This window comes from Carettochelys insculpta, chromosome 18, assembly GCF_033958435.1.
Source record: "Carettochelys insculpta isolate YL-2023 chromosome 18, ASM3395843v1, whole genome shotgun sequence".
NCBI classification, from domain to species: domain Eukaryota; kingdom Metazoa; phylum Chordata; order Testudines; family Carettochelyidae; genus Carettochelys; species Carettochelys insculpta.
The window spans coordinates 11,102,599-11,129,877 of NC_134154.1; the positions used below are offsets into that span (position 1 = coordinate 11,102,599).

General features: G+C 41.4%; 1 protein-coding gene across 4 annotated transcripts in view; it reads left to right on the plus strand.

The window, feature by feature from the left end:
* Nucleotides 1–26,865, plus strand: part of PPM1F (protein phosphatase, Mg2+/Mn2+ dependent 1F) — a 54,518-nt gene extending 27,653 nt beyond the window's left edge. For 2 of the 4 annotated variants that reach the window (XM_075012763.1, XM_075012762.1), the window contains exons 2-7: nt 12,955–13,085; nt 16,359–16,558; nt 17,297–17,485; nt 18,804–18,947; nt 21,336–21,429; nt 22,669–26,865. In XM_075012763.1, coding sequence (XP_074868864.1) covers nt 12,955–13,085; nt 16,359–16,558; nt 17,297–17,485; nt 18,804–18,947; nt 21,336–21,429; nt 22,669–23,066 — 1,156 coding nt within the window. In that variant the 3' untranslated portion in view covers nt 23,067–26,865. The remainder of the gene's footprint in view (nt 1–12,954; nt 13,086–16,358; nt 16,559–17,296; nt 17,486–18,803; nt 18,948–21,335; nt 21,430–22,668) is intronic. The other 2 variants (XR_012648017.1, XM_075012764.1) reach the window with 2 other exon arrangements.
* The last annotated feature ends 414 nt before the right edge of the window (nt 26,866–27,279 follow it).

Here is a 27,279-nt window from a genome sequence, read left to right on the forward strand (position 1 = left end):
AGGTGGAGAAGAAGAAGAGTGTGAAAAACTGCCCTGCCACCACCTCCACCAGCTCTTAACACCTGCCTCTTCTGTGATAAGATCTGTGGCTCTAGAATTGGGCTGATCAGCCATCAACACACACACAAATAGGAGAGTGACATGAAGAGGTCCTACCCATTGAGTGACTGCCAAAAGAACAGCGATTCAATTTCTAAACCATACATTTAGTTGATAGCCATGGTGGTTGTCTTGGGGCAGGGATTCTGCTGCATAGAAGTCTCTGCATACATCTCTGAGTTACATCTCTGAGTTTGAAAGCTCCCAAAGGGGACTGGATGCTTCAGATGCACAACTCCCATGTGACTCTTCAAAATGTTAGTTCATGTACAGTCATACCCCAAGATAAGCCCATTTGAGTTATGAGAATTCGACTTTACAAGCAGTTTCATTTAATACTCCTACTTCAGCTTATGAGGCATTTCTTCGTATTTACGAGGACCTATTTGGAGGCTGGCAGCTCTGGTAGGCAAGCAGCGAGGGGATGGAGTCAGCCGCATTGGTCTTGACGAAGAGGCCGTTCAGGGGGGTGGCGGTGCCCTGCGAGAGGGCGGCAGTCCGGTGCAGGGAGGTAGACTCGTCCGAGTCCCAGCAGTAGATCACGCCACTCTGCGAGACATGGATGCTGTGCGTGCAGCTGATCCCGGCCTTGCTGCTGCAGCTCGCCCCCTGGGTGGCTAGGGGGCCACCACTGCCCACCCTGCGCAACTGTGCCTCTGGTGTCGCTCGCTGTCTGTGGCGCTCCCTCCCATTTAGTGCCTGGCTTGCCTGCCGCTGCCACCTCGGCTGCCACTGGCGAGGCCTCTCTGCCACGGAGCCCCACACGAGCGAGGCATTGCCCCTCGCCAGCTGCTGGCCCCCTGTGGCTGCCTAGCTCCTTGAGCAGCCAGCCCCAGCAGCACCCCCTCCGCGCTTAACCTAAGCTGCACTCAGGCCGGGCTGCTTCCACCTGCCCTGCTCTGCCCCCTTGCACCAGATTTAATGGGATTTAGTGGTGTTTTAGCATAAATGGGTGTACATTTTGGGGCTCAGGAAAGCATAACATTTTTTCCCATTGAAATTAATGGTAATTACATTTTTGACTTACGAGAATTCACCCTAAGAGGGGTTTTTCAGGAACGAATTACCCTCGTAAGGTGGGGGAAGACTGTATATCGATTTCTGTACACCACACCACCAGCCTCAAAGTAGTAAGAGATGTTGCTAGGTTGTTTTCAGGGCAGTTTTATAATCTGTCCTTCCCTTCCTGTAATCAATAAGCTGTCATGATCTAGTACCTGAACTGGATTTCTTTAGCAAGAGCTGTACTCAGATGCATTTGACTCAGGAGAGAATGGAGGTGGGGAGGGTGAGGATTGTTTGCTCTCGCCTTTGTCACATTTTGTGTGTTTAGATTTTGTTTTTACTCTTGAGAATGAATAGGGAGCGGTGGATGGTCCTTCAGTAAACAACTACTTTCTGTAAAGCTGTTATCAAAATATAGACATTTGGGCCCAGTAATTAGGGTATTTAGGTATCATGACAATATATGTAAGTTAATGACCATTACGTTCACTTGACTGAAAATATGCTGCAATTAATTTCAGTGTAGAAGGGGAGCAACTGTTTGATTAAAAGCAGCTTTTGTTTCCTGGAGGATTTACGATCTGGAAATGCTGTCACTTCCATTCCCAGCAGAGTATTCATCTATACTTTTTCCAACTGCCCAAGATACTCTTCTGTTTTCTTGACAAGACACAAGAAAACAGGCAGTCCCGTGGAACCTTAAAGACTAAAGATGTTATTAGGTAATGAGCTTTCATGAGTAAGACTGACTTGTTAGTATGTCTAGATTCTTACACCATGCTCATCACCTACACTTTTTCTGACTGCCCAAGCTATTCTTCTGGTTTCGTAATGGAAATTAATAGTATGTCTAGAGTCTTACACCACGCTCATCACAGCAATATCAGTGTGACTGCATGTACCTGAACATCTAGAATACCCTTAAAGGAGTTTTCTTGGAATATGGCAAGTGGTCAGCATACTCTGATACATGCACATTAAACTTTACAAGTACAGGCAGCAGCCTCTTATCTGGTTGTTTAACAGAAGTGATCTTCTGAAATTATAATGTAAGAGGAAGATTACAAACTAATAGGCTTTGTCTGCACTACCTAGTTTAAAGTGCTGCTCCACAAAGGCAGTAGCTAACAGTGCTGGGAGCCTGTTTACACTGCCACTTTATCGTGTAGTAACTTGCGGCGCTTGGAGTCTGTGTGTTTTCTAGACAAACCCTGGATTTTTAAAAGTGCCTGAAGGACTTGGATGGGGCTTTAGGTGTATTGGTCAGTCCTGGCAAGTTCTCATGCCATCATCTGTCAGGTTGTATAGAGCTTGTTTTAACTTGTATAGCACACCAGAGAACAGCTGTTCAGACTTTGCCATTTGTAGTAATTCTCACTGCTGGACCAGCTGTAATCTTTGGGCAAAGAGCACATCAGAAGGCCTATATCATATTTTTAGAACCTTTATGAAATTGGCATTATTGGGGTAGGGATATTGGAGAAGATAGCAGCCCTACACCTAATACTCCAGATTCTGTCAAGGGATTACCAGGATCTTCTGAATACAGGATTTGGAAAATGAATTTGAAATAAAACATTTTCAGATATTTGTTGGTCCTCTAGGATGTATGGTGTAACAAAAAAGTCTTTAGTGCAGAAATGCATGGAAACTCACTGGATTTGGACGTGAGCTGGTTTTATAATGAAGTATCCTATTTCCCCTAGAAACTAGTGAGGTATTGATGTGTGTTTTCTTTGTGGAGGAAGATATGTGTAGTGGAAATCTGAGTTTTATGATAGTTTCTGATATATGAACATAAACTTAAGACAGTGGATGTGACAGGGTGGTTGTTATCCTATTTGTAAATAGGGTGAAAGTAACCAAACCAAATAAAAATAACAATGTTAAATGCTGAAGAGAAACAAGCTGGACTGTTCTCTCAATCACACTTAAAGCTGGAGCTATGCTGTATTAAGTGTTGCACTTTGTGCGTTTTTATGGGATGACAATACATAAGGTTAGAAGACGACAAGATCTGATGACCTGAAATCCAGAGGTGGCTGCTTTTCACTGGTGCTGTCTCAGTACAGCTTTTAAAATGCTGTAGAATTTTCTAAGAAAGGGGAACATTCATATTGAATGTTGATATTGTCTTCTCTAACAAAGATGTCTTTTTTTTTTTTTACACTGAGATAACTAACATGTGAGAGTGTGAGTTTCTTGCTGTAAAATCCTATGTGGAGACAAGGCATTTGTGATTCTTCACTGTGAAATTAGGTAGGTGAAGTCAACATTGTACCCTTTGCCTGTGGTTGACCTCTTATTGTGGTAAGATTACCTTCACTCAGGGTTGTTAAATAGTAAGAGAGGTAGCTGTGTTAGTCTGTATTCTAACAGAACAAAAAAGCAGTCATGTAACACTTTAAAGACTAACAAAATAATTATAATTATTATGACATAATAATTTGTTATAATTATTTGTTAGTCTTTAAAGTGTTACATGACTGCTTTTTTGTTTTGTTAGAGGCGTTGGTTATCCCGTGATGAAAAGTACCTTTATTCTTAGTGAAGAGCTAGCTTATTGCAAACAAATTTCAGAACTGTTTACTATTAGTCTCTGGCTGAGGTTAGGCAATTGCAGTCTAGTGTATTTTCATGAAAATGGAGCTGACAAATGGTGTTTTCCAGACTTCTGTGAGAGGAGGCAGGCTCCCTTCCCCCATCATGGTTTTATCAGTTGGATAATATCTACATTGCATTAGCGCCACTCCAGGTAAGGCAAATTTACATTTCCTGTATGGTGCCAGCAGGGTGACCTTGATTAGCTTGAAAAGCAGAGATTTCATGCCCAATAACTGGTTGGATTTTATATTTATTTTGGTTTAAATTGGGTTAGATTTTCTCTGTTCAGTTAGCTCTAAAGAGAGACTTTATAATTAGCTGTAGTAAAGCTGTGATATGCCATGAGAACATAGTACTGATCCAATGAACTGGGAAGTATTTTTGTGACTTCTTTTCCATGTTTAATTATGCATTGCTTCCTGACTGGATACATAGAGTTAAAAATCAAAGGATGCTGTAAAGGGGGCCAAGCTGCATAGGTAAAATAAAGACAGATAAGACAGCCTCTCAGGTACTCTTATTGAAAGGATCTGTCATCAGATGGGAAAATGTATGGTAACTGGCTCTGTTCAAGTCAGGATGTTAGGAGACATAACCCCTCAAAAACATTAGAGAATAGGTTTTTAATTTGAAAGAGAGCATCTGACTGGGATGTCTCTAAAAAGAACAACAGCCCGTCTGACTGAGAGAAACAACATTTCTGGCTCCAGTGAACATATAGGCACTCCCTCTTAAGGAGCTAGCACATGTAAAATAGCAGTGTGGCTTGGCAGGCTAAGCTAGCCACCAAAGTACTACCTAGGGTTCTAGGCTGTACTTGATCATTATGCTGAGCTGCCATGGTGACTTAGCCATTTGCAATGTACTTAGCTTGACTAGAGTAGTGTGTGCATGTCTTTTTAAGCTGGGAATTACACCTCCCCTCTGCAGAGCAGGCATACCCTTTCAGACAGGGACCTGAGCTGTTGAATAGGAGTACAGTTCTTTCTTCCTATAGATGTAAATTTAAAATAATATACCTTGTGCGTAAAATAAATCATGCTTTGTTGGAGATGCTGTTCCTGTTTTGCTACAAACACACTGTCACAGACCCCCAAACAGGATCTTGGCAGGGTTCTGTTGTATGGATTGCAATGGAAGAAATAGGCCCATAGATTCAGCAACGTTAACAAGATTCTGAAACTGTCCAACATTAAATAGTTTAAAAGGTTTGTGGTTTGGTAGACAGGGACTTCAGCCTGTTGAGTACCATGGCAAACACACTTTTTAAACATACTTTAACCTCTTATTAATGATACAGAAAAGGAGAAGTAAACTACTTAAAATGTTGAGTATTAAATAAGGCTTTTATTTTAACATTCCTTGGTCTTGTTTCCTTTTTGTTGAGTCTTAAAGCTGGGGGGAACCCTTCTTTGACAGTCGTAGATGGCACCAATGGTTAGTTGAAAGGAGCTGGAGCTGTTGTGGTTGTCTTTAAACAACAATTTCCTGAAAGACAAAGCAAGACAGACACACAAGAGGGAAGAGAAGTACAGCAAAGATATAAAATACAGTCTCTGTCTGTGGTGTCGGGTCTTTCACCTTCACTTTTGGAAGAACACTGGTGCACACACAGTCTTATCAGAAATTTTAAGACTTGGTAAGCTTGTACTAGCATTGGGATGTTTGGGGCATTGCTTTTAGCTGTCTCTTTCTGGTCCCAGGCTTACAGCAGTATTGCAAAATATACAAGCTTGCTGGCTAAGCCAAACTCAACATCTGGGATGGGGAATCTGTGATCCACAAGCTGGATCTGGCCCCGGTTTGCCTTGATCAGGCCTGTGAGGGTGGCTGGCATGTGAGTGCCAGCTCCCCACTGCAGGGTGTAGCAGTGGGGAGTCCATGCCTGGTGAGTAGGGAGGGAAAGCAGTTGTATGGTGCCATTTCCCCACTTTTCCCCTAACTAGGGAAAGTCAGTGCAGGGAAGCTCTGTCCCTATGCTTGCCTGCAGGCATAACTCCATTGGCTAGGAACTTCTGCTAAGTGCCCCAACCCCTGCCTCCTCTTGCACCCTCCCTCCCAGACCATTCACCCTTAGCCAACTTGCACACCCTACCTCCCACCCAGAGCCCATATCCTCAGCACCCTCAGACCCCACATCTGTATTCCCAGCCTGCTCCCATACCCTACCTCCTGCCCAGACCCTGCACCACCACCTTCAGCTGGCTCTCTCACCCTATATGCTACCCAGACCCTGTACCCCCACCCAGCTCCCCAGCAGTCCCCTTCTGCACATTGAACCCCTCACTTTTGGCCCCATCCCAGAGCGTAGAAGGTTCCACAAAATCTGCTAGCCCTGGGGGAAGCCCTCAGCCTCAGTGCCCCCTGCCTAGTGGGAACCCTACTACCTGAGTGCAGTGAGCATCTCTCCTTTTTGTTTTTTCTTCCTTATCACTTAGGGACCACGTTGGTGAGGATTTAGGACTTTTGCATCTCACTTGTGTATGGCCACTACTGGTTCATCAGCCCCCGACTCTAAAAAGGTTCCCCATCCATGCTCTAACTAGACAGAAGAAGGAGACAGGGAAGAAAAGGACGCATTTGGGAGCAAAAGGAGGAGACAGTCTCACATCCCAGATTGTGGTCAGGATTTACCTGATGCATGAGGTTGTGTCATCTGGGTCCTTCTTTAGGACGTAGTCTGGTCAGGATAAATCTAATGATTAGGATGAAGAATGTCTGTGGTCCCAGGAGATGTTGGAGGGTGGCTGTCTTGATGGCGAAATGTGCTCCTTCTCCTTCTCTCATCTTTAAGTCTTCCATCATTGTGTTTTTTTCTCTCTAATTTCCACCCCCAAATGTATTTGCTTTATGATAGTTCCTGATATATGAACTGGGAGGGGTGGACTAGCCAATCCCTTCATTATTTTGTCCACAAATAGGTCTAATTTATGTGTACCACATAATTTAGACACACCAGTCATAAATAAATTATCATAAATTAGACACACCAGTTTTAGTTAATTGATTTCCAGTCCCCTTTTCCTCTTGTTTTCTAGTCATATTGCTCAAGAACAGAGTTAAGGTTATCAATAAAACCTTTCAGTTTAAATTAATTTAATTAAACAATTTTATGTTACAGGTCATTGTGACAAGTTATGAACTTTCATTCACATTTTATGGTTGAACTTACTATTAAGGCAAATTGTGGGCCCAGTTATCACAGTAGTCCACTCCCTGTTGGACCTGCTGAGTTAGTCGTGATTGATGCCCAATGCTCTGTACTTCAGGTCCTTCTGGTCTGAGTGTGGATACATTCCAAATTCACTTTTAGCGGTAAGGGATGGGGGGCTGTCACCGTGTGGTGTACCCCCAGAGAACATCCCAACGAAAAAGGACAGCAGTGCAGCCTGCCAGAGGATTATAAACAGAGGCACTATGTCCAATCCAAACTCCACGCCATCTAAATTAGCTCCTGTTCCTTCATGAAATCTCTCGCCTATGAGAACTGACAGATTGTATTTGTCTATTCCTTTCTTCCTCCGTTAATGAAAACAAAAACATTTTAAACTTTCTGCTTTGGACAGGCTAGGGCTGGAGCCTGTTAATATCTAATTTGAATCTCAAACACCATTGCTGTGGAGGCAACTTCATATGAGCTAGGCTAAAGTAAAGAGGAGTTAAATAGCGCTGCTAGTAAAACCTTATAAAATGTGGTTCAGAACATGTAGGTTCATTGCAGGTCTAAAAAGAATACTGCAAAACTCTTTCACATCTTACTTGGCAGTGTCCTTCTCTGCTTCCTGAAAATGCTAAGGAATCTTCAGCTAATTTCCTTTTGGCGGCTCAGTGATAATTGGCAAGAATGGAAGGATATGATATGCTATTTTGTAATTGTTTTCCTTCACTCAAAGGTTAAAATCTATCAGGAATGTTGCATGCTTCCTGTGATTAGAGGTCTTAGTTGGACTTGCGCATTACAGCATTTCCTGTGCTGTAAGGTTCTGTCCCAGACCAGACTGAGTCATGGCTTTTGAAGGCAGAATCCAAAGTATTGAAACCGAAGTGTGTTCTAAATCAACTGGAAACCTGGGTTATCTTTCAAATTCTGTTCACAAGGTACCATAATAAAGTCTGGAAAAGATGCTTAATGTCTGTTAAGAGCCCTAGTTTAAATATACTGTGATTTCTCTTCCTGTTCCACCATCTTCTTTTCTGCTGTTTTCCTCCTAATATTTTCTGTTTCCATCTCTGGAGATAGAATTTACATTCAACTTAATCATGGTACCAACACTAGCATCTTTTTTAGGCTAGGATAAAAGGTTTGGTGCTGGAATACCTCAGATAACAAACGAACATGTTTGAAACATCTAAAACCTATCTGGCTGAATTAAAGCAGAGCTGGAAGTATTGGCTTTAAAATGACCAACCTAGCACATGTGAATATATGTTATTTTGTCTACACTAGACTTTCCATAATATTAGTTAAAGCATGTTAACACCTTCACATCATAGACCTCATTTACACTACCACATAAGTTGATATAAATTGTGACACTCAGGGAACTGAAAGAAGCACACCTCCCACCCCCAATGTAACTAACATTCATTGATTTAGCATGCTGTAGACATAGCTTTGTCAGTGGGACTGACTCTCCTGTCTGCTGCACGGCTGCATCAATGCTGATTTAGTGCTGTAGTTTAGACATGGCCTTAACAAGGCAGAGATATGGGCTCGTCTCCCTTACAGCTGTGATTAATGCTGCAGCAGTCAATCCAGCAGGGGGGCAGTTTAGTGGATCTAGTGAAGACTTGCCAAATCAACCATCAATCCCTCTCCTATTGACTTTGGTACTCCACCAGACCAAGATGATCAAGGGGAAATTGACCCAGTGCAGTGTGGACTCCATGGTAAGTAGATCTAAATCAGGGGTGTTCACTCTTTTTCATCACAGGCCACATGGCAATTATGTACGTGTTCCAGGGGCCAAACACAAAATAGCCCCAAACCTCCCCCATTCCCAGGGTTAAACCTCTCACAGCTCCAAACTGCTCCCACCTGCCCCAGGTTTAACCCCCCTCGCAGCACCAAACCACCCCTCCAAACCCAGGATTAACTTACCCAGGAGCTCCACCTGTGGCTGTCCCCACTCTACTCCTTCATAGAGCCATCTCCTCTTCACCGCAGCTGTGCACACACCACCTCCAGGCCTCTGACTCTCCCCCACAAACATTGTGGCAGGGACAGCTCCTAGCAGCCTGCTGTGCTACGACTCAGTTTAATTGATTTAACAGCCAGATCCAGTGTTTCTCAACCTTTTTAATAAAGTACCTCTTTTCAAAATAAAATAAAACAATTTTTTAATTTTTTTATAAGTCCCCCCTCAGTTCCCACAATTTTCAGACACTCAAAATCTCCAGTTTCCCCTCCCTTTCCCTACAGAGCCAGGCAGCTCCAGCCCTCCACTTTAACCCAATTCTCCCCACCCAGAGCCAGGCAGCCCCAACCCTCTACTTTAACCCAATCCCTGCCACCTCTTCTCCAGAGCCAGGCACCTGCTCCCCACTATAACCCAATCCTCCCTCTCCCAGAGCCAGGCACCCCCCACCCTCTAGAGCCAGGCCCCCCGCTATAATCCAACATCACTTTTCAGAACGTTGCATAAAGCAAGCTTCTGTGTTCACAGCTGGCTTACGAGCATGAAGATTTCTGTTGCTATACCAGGAGGCACACGTGGGCCTGCAGACTTGAAAGTCTCTTTCAGCAAGGATGTTTGAAATACCTTTGAGCTCTTACAACTGCTAGGAGCTGTAAATATTCTTTTAAGATTGGAAAACTGGAGGCAGGGCAGGGAAGGGTGTTGAATCTTTACAGAGATAGACATCTTCCTCATTCATTACATTAAAGCCAGCCAATTTATGCAGGTCTTCCCAATGTTTTAGGAAAACCAACTCCTGCCCCAAACCTGTCCCTGACTTGATCCATATGTAGGCTGACCATAGCTCCCCTGGCCAAATATGGGACAAGGGGGGGCTATCCTGGCCAAAAATGGTACAGATGGTCACCTTACCTGGGAGTCAGGCAGTAGCTGCCCTGTGGGGGCTGCCACCCTGCTGGGGGTGTTGCTGGGGGGGCGCCAGTTGTGGTTCTTGGCTGCCCCATGACTTGGGGCACCAGAAATGGGGCTGCCACACCCCCAGCAAAACTCCCAGCTTCCACCAGCTGTGGGAAGCTGGGTGGGAGCAGCACTGATCCAGCTCCTGCCAGCTGGGGAAGCCGGGCAGTAGCCATGAAAGTCCAGCTCCTGGCTTCCCCAGTCAGGGGGAGCCAGGCAGCAGCCCCACTCGTCTGGTTCCCCTAGATGGGGGGAGGTGGGTGGCAGCTGTGCCATCAGTCGGGACTGGCTCCCAGCTCCCCTAGCTAAAAAGTGAAATACAGGGCAATTAGCCCCTTTTGCAGAATAAATGAGCTGTACTGCCTAAAACAGGACAGATTGCTACCCTATCCATGTGGCTTACTGTTCTATTACTTTAGATTCAGAACTATTATCCTGTAGATATCTCGACTCTCAGAGCCATGTGTTAGTGAATGTCCTCTTTCCAGTATTTTTCTTTCATTGCCTTTTCTTTCAGAGGTCCTCAGCAGTCAATTCTTGATGCCAGGCACACAGACATTACATGTGCAAGGACTATTTTGCAGTCACACAACTTTAAAGTTTAAACAGGGTTGTCTGAATCTGCAAATTCGTTATTTGAATTATTTGAGTCTTGTGTATGTGTTGATCTCACACTGCACATGTGAAGAAGTACCAGTTACTGTTATCTGTTCTGAGCCTAGTCCACAGGGGATACTCTCTTCACTTCCATTGTGTACAGGTTTTGTGGCGTCTTGGCTTAGGAGAAACTAGGGACTGGAAAGCTAGAGGCAAAACATTCTAACCTCTTTGGCCCATGCTATGTTAAGATGTTACTTTCCTCTTTGCACTGAAGTTCAGTCACTTTTCCTCCACCCCTCCAAAGTCTGTTGGAGCTCTGGATGTTGTATGGTTAGTATGTGCACGCACGATACAATGGGATTCTAATATGCTTTGTAATAACATAATGCATAATTATCCACATTTCAAGCAAGAAATCAACAGAAACCCACCAAAAGAAATGAGTATGTGACGGGGAAGTTGAGTAATTCCTATCGTATATATTTAAAAATAAATGAAAACTTGGCATACAGTGAGAGAAGTTAAGTGCCTGAGTTTAAAGCCTTGTTTGGATTGTAGATAACAGTTCCCCTGGCAGAATATCAGAGCACAAAATGAAGCTTTTGACTGAAGCTACATGTACACTACGAGAGAAACTCAAATTCAAGGCAGTTAGTTCGATATTACCACATGACTGTCTTCACTCTAAATACCATTAGCTCAATTTAGGGAGCACTGATATTGATATTACAATATTATCAGTACCTGATGGGTATAGCATCAAGCTCGAAATCAGAAGTTCAATTAAATGCCAGCATGGAAGCACCATGCCATAAAATTGAGTTCATTAGCCTCCAGAGGTGCCCCAGATGTAATCCCCAATGCCTCTCAGTGCTCCACTCTGGCCGCCGCTTTCAGGTGTGCAGGAATTAAGTAACAGGAAGGCCATGAATTTCACATTGGGCCCAGGAAGCCTTTGGATGTGGAGTCATGTTTGTATGAGAGCCTCAGAAATGTCCGTCTTTCTTTGCTATTAGCGCTCTGAGCGCATTTACCCATTACGAATAGCCCCAGCACGGAGTTTGTGGTTCTGTCTCTTACTTGGTATTTTTTTCTGCGCTGCCCAGCACCAGCTGCTGCCCTGCCGCACCACAAAGCAGCAAGACTATTGTTGGGGTCGTGCTTGCATAAGAGACTGAGAAACTTCTTCTTGGTTGTTTACATTTGTGCATGAATTCCCCTCCCTCCTTCACAGGTGCCATGCAGTTGGGGTCTTTCCCGCACTCAGCCCCATTACATGGGTAGCCCACAACCCAATAAAAGGACATGCCTGCCGTTTGGTGCTGACCATGCTACCAGGCAGCACCATGTCGTGGATTGCATACAGTTAGGTCTCCAAGGGTGGGAAAGATATTTGTGGGTTTGCTGCTCCTGGTGGGGGTGGGGGGGAGTCTTCCCCAGTGGCAAAGATGTTCCGGAGCTTGCACCATGGTAGGCACAGGAAGTGCCGTCAAAAGTTGAGAGGGCAGACATTCAGTGTAATACATTTCTTAATTATGGAGCATCAAGAAATAAACATGACAGAGCAATACTTCAGTATGGGCTTGATCCAGAGGTCACTGAAGTCAATATATTAGCTCTAGAATTGCCTCAGTATGGGCTTGACCAAATGCCATTGAAGTCAATGAAAAGAATCCCATTGATTTCAACAGGCTTTGGCTCAGGCCTTAAGTGACGCAGAAGTTATTCTCAGAGTTATGGGCAAATCCGTTCCAGATCACTGATCTGGAGTGGGAAGACTTTATGAAAAACAGAGCCCTGGGTCCAGCAGTTGAATGTTCTAACTGCTTTGCTATCCCTCCCCTCCCCTCCCCTCCCCTCCCCCACTTATAAAAAGCAAATCACTTACACGAGCAAGATTCTGCCTGGAAAAAGGGACATTTGCTTAACACAGCAGGGGAATGAGGGAAATGAAATGTAAGAACTCATTGTCTGATACCCACAGCCACTAGCGGGTCATTTTTTTACCCCTACTGCACCAGTGAAAGTACCCAGACTGCTACAGGAGTCAGGGAACTGTGGAAGAGGTTCCCACAATACACTGCTGCAACAGTCAATGTTTGATGACTTCTGTGTGGCAGCAATAAATCAAATTTGTGGGGAGCTTGTGGGAAGTGAGGGTGCTCAAATTCAAGTTTATAAAACCCAGCATTAAAAAAAGACTTAAAGTCTAATTTATCTCGTAGTATAGACAGCCTGAAAGATTAAAAATTGGGCAGTAGTTTGAAGACACAGTTCATGTACCTCTTGCCTTATGTTCTCAAGGGAACTGCTATCTCTGAGTCTAAAGTGAGTTTAGAGATGTGTAAAGGTCCTTGAACACTAGAAATACTGGTAATACACTTGTTTTCAGTCATCTCTGGTGACTTATTAAAGTTACATCCCTGACCAGGAGTCACAATTATTGGTAGCTGCTGGAACTGTCCAAATTTTTGAGACGAGGTTCCTAATTTCAGGAAGGCCACAGTTCAGTTTAAATGATATATTTGATTCTCTTTTTCCTTTGCATTAGGGATGTACCACCACTTCTTGCAGCATCTTTGGTCCATGCAGCAATTGATGAAGTGCTACAGACTGATCTTGCTGCTTTTAAGAAGCAGAGTGTGGAAGAGGAGGAGGAGGGACACCAAGGAAAGTTCACCTGTAAGTATAATATACATCTGGATTTCTCAGGTTGTCTGCTGGAACACTGGTATTTATATATACTTCCAGGAATACCAGGCGGGCTATTTTGGCAAACAGGGAGAAGAGCTTTCATCACTCTTATGGTATGTGGGATGGCAGATGGCTTTGTAGTCTAGGTGCAAACAAGGCTGAAAACTTTTTCAGAACTGATTAGAGATTTGGGGTGCCCAATAAAGGGACATGATTTTCAGAAAATGTTAAGCTGTTTATTCCTGATGATCAGATTTGAGCCACATTAGAAGGAGTAACTGTGTTCCAGCTCTTTTATTGCTAAATTGAGAGACTTCTATGAAGAGTTAGTTTAGTCAGTCTTGAGATGTTGCACTTAGAATTACCAAAGGTTATCTTTATTGGATATGAGTAATTTTTAAAATGATTAGCTAATGGTAGTCTCTTTGTGTGCATTTTCAATCCACGTTGGAATCATTGGGGTCTCTACTATCCAGCTGCATTAAACATCACAAGTGCAACCCATTTAAGTTTTTGAGCATCTCTGCCCACACTCATGGTCAAGATGCCAGCACCTATTGTGACATTCGAACCTGCAAGTGTCAAAACTCCAGGTCCTTTGGTTTGGTGAAACAAAATCATCAGTACTGTAAGGACCACATGATAATGGGTCTGCTTTTGGTGCCTTCACTCCCTCACAATCAGCTGATGTTGGGACAAGAACCAGACAGTTTCACACTGGTGGAATACTATGAACAGCCAGCTCCATTGCATTTATTCTCTAGAATGTTTAACTTTAAGCCTTACCAAACCTTTTGCCATTTGATCTGGAGTTGGAGTGTGGGGATAGGATGCTTAAGGAATAAAAATTTACAAGTAGAAATAATCTCTTGGGTAATCTAATCCATCTCAGACAATGAAATGTTGTTTCCTGTTACACACTTTCTTCAGTATGGTTTTAAAACCCCTACGGGATGGGGCTTCCACTTCTTACCTTGAAAGACTAATCCACTGGCCACTAGGTTTCATTGCCCAGAAAACTTCCAGTATTCACTTTAAATTTTCTCTCCTAATTTCATCCCATAATTCTTGGCTGTGTCCTTTTAAAGCACCCTAAATATTTTCTGTTCCTCATTGATGTTTACGGTCTTCATATGTCTGTAGACTGTTATCACGCCCCCTCTTTATATGCAAATATCTGGTTTCAATCAAATTGGCCAACGCCTAAATAGTGAGTGCTAGCTCTCCTCCTCCAGAACACAGTTTTTCTACGTGGTGGTAGACTTTAATAGAGAACGTGGGAAGGGAAGTGCAGGAAATATAAGCAAATTTGTTTTTAAGCAGTCTTTTCAAGACACTGGCAGCTCTGTAGTCCCACAGATTCAGGAGATAGTTTTTTATTCATACATCAACCCAGTTTACTTTCTCAGAATTGAGCTGATAATAAATTGGCTCCACCTGCTGGGATACTTGAAAAATATAGGCCCTGATAGAAAGCTGAGCATTGTGCTTTGAGGCAGGAAATTGAGGTGCTTGTCCATTCAGTTTAGACAATCAATTTTTGCCTTTATCTGAAAATGTGTAAGTCATTTACTTATATTTTTGGTCATATATTTATGAGAGTTGAAAAATAAGGTGAAAGAGTTTGGGGGCCAAGTTACTGAGTTCTAAGGTTCTGGCACTGCACTTAGCCACTTCATGATGGTCCTCTGTGTCTGGTCCAGCGTTCTTCTACATAGACCCTTGTTTGCTTTTTTGGGGTGTGTTGTTTTGTTTTTTAATACCTTTCCACATGATATATTCATTATCTTTCTTCTAGTCAACATTTGATCCCTGTGTCTTGTGTAGCCTGTGTAATATGCATGCACAAGCTTCAATTAACATAGACTCAAAGGGCTGGAAGGAGTCTCCAGAGATCATCAACTCCAGTCACCTGCTCTCATGACAGGCCCAAGCACCATTTAAACCATCCCTGACAAGGGTTAATCTAACCTGTTCTTAAAAATTTACAATGATGGAGATTTTTCAGTCTCCTTAAGCCAGTGGTTCCCAAACTGGGGTTCAGCAATTCTACTGATATGCAGCTATTTTTAAGTTGAGGCTATGTGATGAATCCACTTCTCAGAACTAGATATCTTGCCTGTTCAAAAATTTCTAAAAATAATAAGTAAATAAAGAATTATTAGATTGAATCACAGACAGACTCGCCAAAATCTGGTATATTTAATCAAAGCTCTTTTAATTCTCAGGGTGCAAGAAAATATCTGAAACTGGACATGCAGTATGGTGGAAGAGAGAACATGCTTCATGCCGAGACAGTCTTAGTGCTAGCAGAAGTTGCTATAGTATAGAAACTAAGAAGGTAGTTGACTCAGTAAATAATTTCAGTGCTGTAAAGTAGAAAATACTTCAATAGTTAATTGCTTTAGGCATAGAGATTCTCCACTTACCCTTGAAGCAACTTGCTTAAGCTTTGGGTCACAGTTTTCACTTGGACAGGAAACTTAAAGTTGGAAACTTAAACTTAATACTTGAGATATGTATTGTTAAACTAAAAATATAATTCAACTGCACATAACCCACGTCTAATCCAGACTGATATTTGTGACCTATGTGTCAAGACAACAGCAGCCCTGTGCACAGTCTTAGAGTTTTGATTGGCTTCTAATTTTCTTTACAAATGGCTACATTTCCACCAGTATGCACAGTACATTGTATTTGCAGTACTGGATGATTTATGTCTAGTCTGCAAAACTGACTTTGGATAATCATTGTGACCTTAAGTAGTTTAATGTCTTGGAGAAATGTAAGACATCTGACAACATAATGAACTTCAGAAGTAGTAACTGTTAAACTGATGACTGAAAGATCCTCTTGTACAGAATACAGTACTGCTGGGTCAGAACTTTTTGTTTGATTCTCAAGAGGGATTTGACTTAGAAGTCTATGGGTCAAGCATCAAAATATTTACCTGTTGCTCCTTTTTCCCTAGTGTCCCAATGGAGTGACCTTTGGAGGGAATGTACTATGCACGCATAGGCACTCATATGTCAAAAACCGGAATTAAAGGGAGGAGCAGAACTCTGGCTCTAGGCCAGAGGCTAATAGATGCAGAATATGTAGAGCAAGCATGTAGTCCTAGGGAAAAGCAACTTGTAGGAAAAGACAAAAGGCAAGTGAAGGGTTAAGTAAGAGAGAAGAGAGGTGGTCTGAATATCATCATTTGTTTTCCTTCTTTTCCCTAACACACAACTAAGTCATCTTCTGTCCTTCTGCCATTAGTGCTGGATGGAGGATCTTTACAGCGTTGTTTCTTTAACAAGCTCCAAGATATCTGCTGTGAATGGCAGAAGCAATTGCCATCGCTGAAGTCACTAAAGCGTTTCCTGCTTATTTCGAGCCATGCCATTCGCAACGTCCGCCGGAAAATGGAGGACAGACATGTTTCTCTCCCAGAATTCAATCAGCTGTTTGGCTTTTTGGTAAGTTTCCTCCTGAGGTCAGGAGAGCTCAGTTCTAGCATTCAAACACGCTTTGAAACACACTCATATCATAGTATCGCAAACTGAGCACTCTTTGGAGGTGCTACTGAGAATTTGTTGTCTTTTATCAGGTATGGATGGGAACAGAAACTTGCTGGATGTCTGTATATCACCGTTTTTTATGACATTGATAGGTTCCCACTAAAAGGGGAAGAGAGGGAAAATCATTCACTTTGGGTGGTTTTGCTGTATTTTGAGAGAACTGATGATGGAAAAAGTGAAAAACAGCAATTTTTGTTGAGGATCCATGGGTGCTTGCTAAAGATACAGTGAAATCACACCACCTTCAATCTGCACTTTTAGTTCACATTCCTTTTCAAGAATCAGGTCAGTGATCCTCTAGGACAAAGGAAAATAACATATACTCCTGTGAGATACACATTCTATCTATTTTGACAAAGTGGTAAACTGATATAAATTAACTGAGGTCTCACATAATTAGTGAGAAAGCTCAGATTAAAATAAAGTGTCTTAATTCCTACTCTCCCATTCAGCTTGCCATCTTGTGCCACTTTCCTTTCCCAGGGAAGACAATGTTTGTAGCTCTTCATGCATTTGTATCGATGCACACTTTTGTGCTCTCATATACATATGTGCACGCATTTTCATTGAATTGCTTGCATAAAATCTGGGAATTGACTCTTATTTCTGAACTCTTTGTTCGTCTCCTGCTGAAAGGATGACGTTGATCGAGCGTACTTTGCTGTGTTTGATGGCCATGGTGGAGTGGATGCTGCCAATTATGCAGCAACTCATTTGCATGTAAATGTTGCACTGCACAAGGAGTTTCTTGAGAACCCAGCTGAGGCTTTGAAAGGCTCTTTCCAGCAAACTGATGAAATGTTCCTTTTGAAAGCTCAAAGAGAGGTGAGTGTGTAGAACCAGATTCCATTGTAGTTGTGGAATTGTTTGGGAGACAGAAAAGAGGAAAGGTGCTGGCTATGCAGAGAATTTTGATTTTGTACAGTTAGACTTTGATTTGTTCTGATTTGTTTGCTAAGTATGCTAAATGGAAAATATTTCGCAGGTCAAATTAGTTTTTCCCTTCATATAAGAACCACTGCCTGCAAGTTCAGGAGGATGGAAACTTTAAAGTGAACAGTTAGTTTTATTTCAGGGTCCTCAATCTCAGAGGAGTATACAGGCAACAAAGGGGTTTTTTTGGCAGGTAGTAGGGAGGAGAGAGACTGGCCACAATAATATCTACGTAATTTATTATAGGGCAAGCAAATAAAATATTTTTTTAAGGTTGATTCCTGTAGTACCATCATCAACCTTTCTCTTATTCCTTTCCCCTATGATGTAGCGAGAAGTAGTGCATGGAAAGAACTTGAGGATGAAAAAATTTTAAAAAGCATTTAAACTAGGTTTTTGAGTTTGAAGTATTGTAAGAGAACTGAAAGTGGTAAAGGTCAAATGAAGAACACTCATCTTCATAGCAGCAGCCGTGAAATATAAACGTTCTAAGTGGTGCAACAAGAATGGCTTTTTATAATGACCTAATAAGCCAGTAGAGAAGTGCTCACCCTGAGTATGTTTACACTGCCACTAGCAGGGCAGAGACAGGGTGATAACATCAGTTTGTATGGGAAAGAAAAATAATGTTCAGTGTAGAAAAAGGTTCTTGCTGCTGAAGCTCAAAGCAAATTACTTCCTCTGCTTTTCAGAAAACCAAAGTAAACAAATGGCTCATGGTCATTTTGAAGTTAATGTTGACGTTAATGAAGACATGGGAAAGAGAATAACTATAAGCAGGCACTTGAAAGCTAGAATACATTTTTTTCTAACCATGTGTTTTCTTATTTGTATATTTTTATTGAGTGAATAGCCATTCACAAAAGTCTAAATTGCTACATAAACAAGCTTTAATCAACTCTAATTTACAATAGTTGCAGAGATGTTGCTGTGTTAGTCTGTGTCTTCACAAAAACAAAAAAGCAACAAAATAATGTATTAGGTGATGAGCTTTCGTGGGACAGACCCACTTCAACAGATTTGGAAATTCTGGTCTGTCCCATGAAAGCTCATCATCTAATGAATCATTTTGTTAGTCTTTAAAGTGCTACATGACTGTTGTTTGTTGGTTTTGTTTTGGGGTTTTTGTTTTGTTTTGTTTTGTTTTCTAATTTACAATGTTATGATGTTTAAACTATAGTTTAACTTGTACTGCTCTCTTCCTTTGTAGAAGCTGCGGAGTGGTACAACAGGTGTATCTGCCTTAATTGTAGGGAACAGGTTACACATAGCCTGGGTTGGAGACTCTCAGGTAATGTTGGTGCAGCACGGAAAAGCTGTGACCCTGATGGAACCCCACAAACCTGAAAGAGAAGTAAGCCTGTTTTCTTTGGCTCTCTCTTCTGAGTTCTTGTAATTAATTTACTTTTTGCCCACTGAATCTCTTTAAATCAAGATCTGGCCAACTACTAGCTTCTCTTTGTAATGAGGTTATAGAAAAGGTCTCTGCTAAGTAGCTTTGGAATCTCTAGATTTCTTGGACTCTGGCAAATGCGCAAGTCTATGAGTTCATCTACACTAGGAACTAACTTTGAAGAAGCTAGGCACTACTTCAAAGTAGCCAACAGAGTCTACATGCATTTTCCCTTACTTCAAAGTTAACCCAACTTCAAAGTCCTTACTCCATTCCCAGGAATGGAGTAGTGCCCTACTTCAAAGTTTAGCTTTGAAGGAGAGAGAGAGAGAGTGTGTGTGTGTGTGTAGATGCTCAACTTCGAAGTTACTTTTGTAGTGTAGACACAGCCTATAATTAGAATGACAACGTGAGCTGATGGTATTGATGGCTAATTTCATTGCAATGGATGAAGATACAGTCTATTAGCAGTTGTTGTTAAGTCAACAGGAGCTGCAATTATAAAATCTAAAGTTGTGATGCTTTGGGACCATCTGAGGTGTTGAAGATATCACTGAGCCCACCTTTTCTGTCAATTTGGGCCCCCCACAGTCCTCTCTTGCTGAGCTGGATTCCTAAGCCTCCCCTAGCAAAGTGCGTAGGCAGGGCCATACCCTACTGCAGGCACAGACACATCAATTCTGGGAATACTCAGTTGCTTCAGCATCCAGATGTCTACCTCCCACCACCCTTTGAGTACAAACCCAGAAGGATATGAAGTTTGCCTCCCTGCTCAATGTGGAGGAAGATATGCACAGCTTCCTCTCTCCCATCCCCTGTCTGTTAGAAATTACATGAACTGGGAAATGTTATGAACAAATAATAAATATATTAACTATTAAAAGATGTATTTTAAGTGTTCAAAGCGGTAGCAAACAGAACAAAGCAGGTTACTAAAAAATAATACAAATCACACAAATTAAGCTAGATTCACTGAAAACCTGGTTACAAATTATCATTCCTCATCCTAGATACTGTTTCAGGTAATGTCCTTCACAGGCCAGGTATTGCATTAGTCTAGGTCCAGCAGTTCTTGTCTCCCAACCCTTATTCCCAGGTCAAGTTTTTTGTTGCCACATTTTTTCAAGCCTCTCCAAGTGGAGAGCCTGAGGAGAAACAAAATGAAGGCCATGATTATTTCCTCCCCTGTCTTCTGTAGAATTTCCGTAAAGTGGACTCTTTTTTTTTTATGCCCCCACCACCCTGTGGAACTGTTCAGCAGTCCAAGGTACAGGTTAGTACCAGGTCACCTGACTCTGTAGCATCCCAGTGTCAATCCGTAGCAGTATATAAGTCCGCAGGAAGGTCAAGCGTTTTCCCAGTCCATTGTCCTTACTAATGTGCCATCAGCCCTGTGTCATCAGTAGGAATCACCTAAAGTATTGTAGTTAAAATGCAGATATATTAGTTACTAGTCCTAACTTCAAATGCAAAAATGATACATGCAAAGAAGTAGGATAATCATAGTCAATAAATCATAATCTTTCCAATAACTTACCTTGCATAAAGCATATCTCACTTATGACATATTCATATCACAAGCATCTTTTCGTGAAGAATACAGTAGAGTCTCAACATTCGCAAGGGCTCCATGTTGAGAAGCCTCACAAATGTTGAATTTCTCAAATATGGCAACCGCTCCCTCCTGGAGCCCCACGGAGGCGGCGGCTGCCAGTGCTCCTGCCCAGGGCCCCGGGGAAGTGGCAACTGCCAGGGCTCCTGTCCGGGGCCCCAGGGGAAGTAGCAGCTTCTGGTGCTCCTGCTTGGAGCCCCAGGGAAGCGGCCATTCGCAAATAATTGAATTCGCAAACTGTAAGTTTGTGAATGTTGAGACCTACTGTATGAAATATCATGTCAAAAAAGTCTCTAGCAGGAGCAGATGGAACCAGTTTTCAGTGATTTCATTCCTTTTAAGGTGGAAGGTGTTATGGAGCATAGAAAGGCAGGATCAACATGTCATTTCTCCCATCTAGTTGTATGTTCTGAATGCGTGCTTTTCCAAGGAAGAAAAAGACCAGACCTCATCTGTACAGAACTGTGAATGGTCCTTGGGGATAGGAAGGGGAAGAGCCATGTGAAAACTGTAGTATTATGGAATTTTGCATACATAGCAACCATAAAAAATCTACAAGTCTTTTATTAACCAAATTAACTGATGTTTAAGTTACCATTGCGTTAGAAAATAAATGTTATCTGAATTGAAAGTTGAAGGGGAGGAACATTTTTCTCGGCAACACTAGCTACCAGTGAATTTAGTAAGGTACAGGATATGTTTTCACTCTAAATAGTTGACGTGCTTCTTTATTTTAGGATGAGAGAGAACGTATAGAAGCCCTAGGTGGCTGTGTAACCTACATGGACTGCTGGCGGGTCAACGGGACCCTTGCAGTTTCCAGGGCTATTGGTAAGTAAGGTCATTTTAAGTTAGTCAAAATCGAATGATCCTTGAATTTGTAAGCTAAAAAATTCTGGGGCTCAATAAATAGACAACCATTTTTAATAAAGAGGTTAAAGTGTTTGTCTAGCTTGGGCTGAAAAGTAAATTGCTTCCTTTATTGTCATTGTTACAATCAGGAAGTATTAAATTACTTGGTCCTCACAACCTTATCAGTTTTTGAAAGGAAAAAAAAATTCAGTTCTTTCTTTGCAACATATGTTGGAGATGTTTCAACTAAAAGCCTAGTGAGGTTGCCAAGTATATTGTACATGACACTAGAGCAAATATTGGCTTCTGATTTGATAAATGTCTGGATATATATAGCCCATAGAAGGTGGGTGAGTTAATGTCAGATGAACTTCTGTTAATGAAAGAGAGAAGCTTTTTTCCTCTTTTATTTATCCATTTTAGTATCTGCAAGTTATTCTCCTCTCTGTGTTTCAAAAGTCAAATTGTGGTATCATTCAGACTGCAAATATCTAACGAAAACTTTGGAAGTGAACCATTTGTATTTAAAAGCTATTATTTCCAACTCTGTGTGAAAGAACTTCCTTGGATATTTGCCACATAAAGTAAAATGAGAAAACACCCTAGGTAACAGCAGAGAACAAAGAATTGTAATGGCTGGACTGAAGCAAGTTATCATAAATTTATGTAATACTTTAAAAAGGTAGTGATAAGCCTGTTTCACTTGTGTTGAAACCAATTTGTACAGGTAGAACTGTTAAACTGAGTATTTGGACACTACAGTATGCAAGGGGATGCTTTCCTGTCATGTCATTGTTGCTAATGAACATAAAGTTCCTCCCTAGTGTTCCAAAGTTTCCACAAGATGCACACTTAATGGTGGGGGATGGAAAGGGAAGGTCCAACGTATCCCCTTGCACAAGTATACCTGAGTGAAGAAAATGTGAGGATTTCCTCATGGAGCTCTTCATATATTATTTTTAAAGAAGGGGTAAAATGAGCCTTGGTACCATCCCCAAAACATAGTAGATCCCTTTAGAGGTCTTTCTCTGTTGTCTGTGAAGCCCTCATCCATCTCTTTCCTGCATGGGATGTTGAGAGAACTGTGCATGGCTGGATCTCAGGGATATGATCTGACCCTTAAAGAAAGCATTGCAACTCTGAGGAATGAGAGAAACAGCTGGGAAGAAGGCAAGGGTTCATATTAAAGCAATCAGATTTATATCTTTTCTTGTTTAGGTGATGTATATCAGAAACCGTATATTTCTGGAAATCCAGATGGCAATTCATTTGAGCTGACGGGTTCTGAAGATTATTTGCTCCTGGCCTGTGATGGATTCTTTGATGCCATCAGACGAGATGATGTCATGAACCTTGTTCTAGATCACTTAATGCAAAACAAAGGAGATGGTGTCAAGGCAGCAGAGAGACTGGTGGCTGCTGCAAAGGAAAATGGATCCAGTGACAACATCACTGTATTGGTGGTATTTTTAAGGGACCCCAAAGACATCTTGGCTGACTGCTTGGGAGACCCTAAAAGCCTCAGTGCTGATGAGGGTGCAGCAGAGTCACCCTCTAACTTTTTCAGTTCTGCGATGAACAGTCAGAGTGACAGCCGCACAACCACAAAATCATAACTGGGATATGTTCCACTAAAGAGAGTTTCTTTCCCTTGAAGAAGCCCCTAGTAGGGTGGGTAAAATGTCAGGAATGAGGTGACCATAATTCCACAAAGAAAAATGCCAGTGCTTATCTTACTGTATCCATTCCTCCCTCTTCCCTCAGGTTGGAAGACTTGTGCAGCTACTTCTTCCCTGGAAATCGATTTAAAGCATTTGCCAGGTTGCCAGTTCATGGTGTTCTGTCTTGGAGGTGACAAAGAATGTATAAGCTACTTGAGGAGAATATTTGTTTGTGACCTTTGGGTTATGCTTGAATTTAAAATAGTGCTTTTTAAAAAAAAAAGAAAAAAAGAAAGAGAGCTAATTTGCAGATATTTATAATGTTACCTGCTTAGGGTGGAGGGGAGAGAAGCCATCATGAAAGAGAAGCATGTTACTGCACACTGTATCTATGAAAGGTTCAGTATTCTAGAGGGTCAGGTGCCCAGAAGTGGGATCCTGTGCTCTTCGTTATATACCATTACAGACCTCACATCTTCATCATTTCATACCAAAGACAACATTGTGAAAGAGGATGATGTAATATAAACCTTAGCCTTTTAAAGAGCTATTTGATTTTTCTTATTTATGGAGAAAATAAAACTGAATATTTAAGAAAAGAGGATGGGAACTAAGACTGTTCCAAACAGAAGAACCAGTCTGTAGTTATTTTCTGCTGTGGTGTGGAAAGAATAGCGTAGTTCAGAGTAAGGATGGATTATTTCTGACACACACACATACTTTATTCGCTACTTGGTAACCTGAAAACGGAAGATATTTGATGACTGCTTAAAAGGAGTTCCTAGTTACTGTGTACGTGTGCGGCCTGTTTAATAGGCTTTGTACTTGCCACATTATTTATAGCAAACTGTAAGAAACTAAGTATTTTATTTTATTCTCAGCATAAAGTTTTTGAATACTTACTGAATGTTATGTTTGTGGGAACTTTTTTTGCAGTGTTACTGTATTTTTTAAAGTTTTTTTAATTTAAATATGATTTTTAAAATGTAGTTTTTTGTTGTCTGACTTTGAAATCTGACCACCTTCAAGTGCCTTAATTGTTTCAGAAGAGGGTGGGAAAGGTTAATTTGCTATCAAATTCTGGTGACCATGTTCTAGTTACATTTTTAAAATTTGATTTATTTAATTAATATAAATATTGTAAAGCACTTGCAGGTCTCTCATTTTTTTGTGCATGACTGAGCAGGAACTGTGTTCCAAGAACATTTTTTCTTCTTAGTGTTGCTAAACTTTGTGTTGATCATGAGACTTGTGATACTTTGATATTTCCGTAAAGGCTGTAGCTACCTGGCCTCATGTTTTTACCTGAGAATCTTCCCTTTCATTAAAAAAAAATCTAAGCCTCAGTGCTGTGGTGGGTAACAAACCCTATGTGCTACAATACCAGCTGGCAGAGGCTAACTAAAAAGAACCCCACGTGCACAATTAAAAAAAAGATTAGGCCTGACTCATGATTTAATGCTGCATATTGGCAATACTGTATTTGAGGATTTTTTTGATACTGTAACTTTCTGAGGAGATGAGAAGTTAAGGTTTTACAAGAGAGCCATGTGACAGGTAGACAACATGCAGAGACACAAGCATGCAGAATGGGTGCATATGTAATTGCATTGCTTAAGTGGTGGTAGACTCACAACAGTCACAATCTGTGCTACTGAAATCTCTAGTTTGATTTTGTCACAGTTCCCATCACTGGAACGCTCTGCATGAGCATGATCCGAAAGCTGTATTGCAAATTTATTATATAACTTTTGTATCTGAACGGGAAAAGCAGCTCATCACGTGTTAGGATTGTAACATCGCTTTTGATTTTGGCACAGACATACAGCAGTCCTGTTGGTTAAAATACCCTGAATATTTTAAATCAGAAGTGTTTTAAAAGGAGGAATATCTGTGGGAAATTGAGATTTGTTTCCACTTGATGAGGTAACAGCCTTAAAATGATGAGGTGGGGCAAGAAGGCAGAGCAGCATTGATTGAACTCATGCTATGAGGTTGTCAAATAACATAGGATAATTGTTATCCAACTGATTTATTTGTAAGTCACCTCCGGCAGATAATACAATTCAACATGCTAACTCCATGATGTGTGGAGAAATATTCCTCCACTTAGTAACTCTGACCGTGGCTCTCACTGTATTATGGGAAGACAGTACCCCCTTCATAGTTAAAGCTGTAAGTATTTTTCTGTTCAGAGAAACTTTGCCACCTTTCCAAATGTTTGGGAAAAGCATTCTCTGACTACAAGTGAAGTGGGTAAGGTCAGAAGCAATTATTTTGTGCCAGAGGTGCCTGTTCACATGTGGAGACTTTCCTCAGTATAAGATTAATACAGTGAATCTTTGTCATATACCGCCGCTAAAATGATGCAACCTAGAAACTTCAGATTAGGCTTGTTTGCTGGCTTTTCGTGACCACTAGTGTATTTTGGCATCTTGAAGAGAAGTTCCCATATTCAGAACCAGGACAGTCTGTCTGTCTGTCTTACCGACCTGTCAGGTTAACTGTTGTTACTTTTGTCAAAACAAGGGTAACTTGTACAGGTGGTATAAAATTTGGAAGATTCATAAAGCTGCTGTGTTGTTTCAGAACTCTGCCAGAATTTTAAGGATATGGAACGAAACAGGCATACTTCAAAAGCCAAACAGTTTGTACCTACCTTTCTGTTATAGTATTTTTTCCTGAAACTGCCAAAGTGAAACAGATCCACCTAAAGCTTCTGACCAGGGCCAGAGGTGAGAATATCTTAGCCAGCTATCAAGTGGCTAAAACGTGGTATTTTTCAGATGTGGAAGCTAAAATGAGACTTTATCAGAAAGCAGAAACCAACAAATGGCTTAGAGTAGAAGAATCTATAGTTAATTGGCTGTTTCGATATATGGATGCTTTGATTTGGAGTTATTTGCTTGGATCTTCTTGAATCTTCATTGACTAATGGAGAGCTTCTAGATGAAATCCTGAGCCTGCTAAAGCCAATGACAAAACTCTGATTGACTTCATTAGGGACAGAATGTCATCCTTTAAGCTTCACAAAGGTTTCTATAGGCTTTCAAAGGTTGGTGACTCCTACAAATCTCTGCAGAACCAACCAGGATAAAACCTCAGCAGTTGTTACATATATGTAGACAGTAGTGTTATGACTATGATATTGTCATCAAAGCTGCTACCCAATGAACATGGTACTTAGAAAAGTAGTTTCAGGGGTATCAGTAGTTTTCCTTGATCAAAATTTGATAAACCTAAGGAATTTTTATTAACAAAAAAAAACAAAAACCAACCATCAACCTGTAGCATTTAACACATATCAGGAATTTTAAAAAGGGGAGCGTCACTTAGAATGACATATAGTAACAGAGAGAAAGCCATGCTAGTCTATATACTATCAAAACAAAAAAGCAGTCAAGTAGCACTTTATAGTGCTACTTGACTGCTTTTTCATTTTGTTAGAATCACATGTATAAAACACATTGGAAATCCAAGTAACTTTCAACCTCTTCTTTACTGCCCCTGTGTAAGTGGCAAATTTTATCTCAATGTAGGAGGCTTTACATATGTGAGTATCACAGTGCTTTATATGACACTTTTTACATGAAGAGTGGAATATGTACTCCATATGGATGGTAAGGAGTAAGTTAATTTATTTATCTTTTTTTAAGCTCCACTTTTCTTGAGTCCTGTCTATGGCCATCAAGAAGACAAACCACTTCATTCACTGAACAACAAGAAATCCTGTGGCACCTTATAGACTAACAGATATTTTGGAGCATAAGCTTTTGTGGGCAAAGACCCGATTCATCAGATGCATGAATGGGAGGGTGGTTTCAGAGGGGTATTTAAAGAGTGGGGTCCCAGTAAAAGGGAGGGCCAGAGCTGACAAGGTCTATTCAGTCAGGGTGAAAAAGGCCCATTATCAGTACTGTGTAATGAAGAGAGGAAAAAACAGGTCAGATAAGACAGGGGGATATGGCCCATTGTCAGTCTAATGTGGAGATGTTAACACCTAGGGCAGAGAAGCTTCTTTTGTAAGGTGCGAGGCACTCCCAGTTTCTGTTTAATCCTTGGTTAACGGAGTCAAATTTTCAAATAAATTGCAGCTCAGAGATTTCTCTCTCCATTTGATTTTACAAAAGAAGCTTCTCTGCGTTAGGTGTTAACATCTCCACATTAG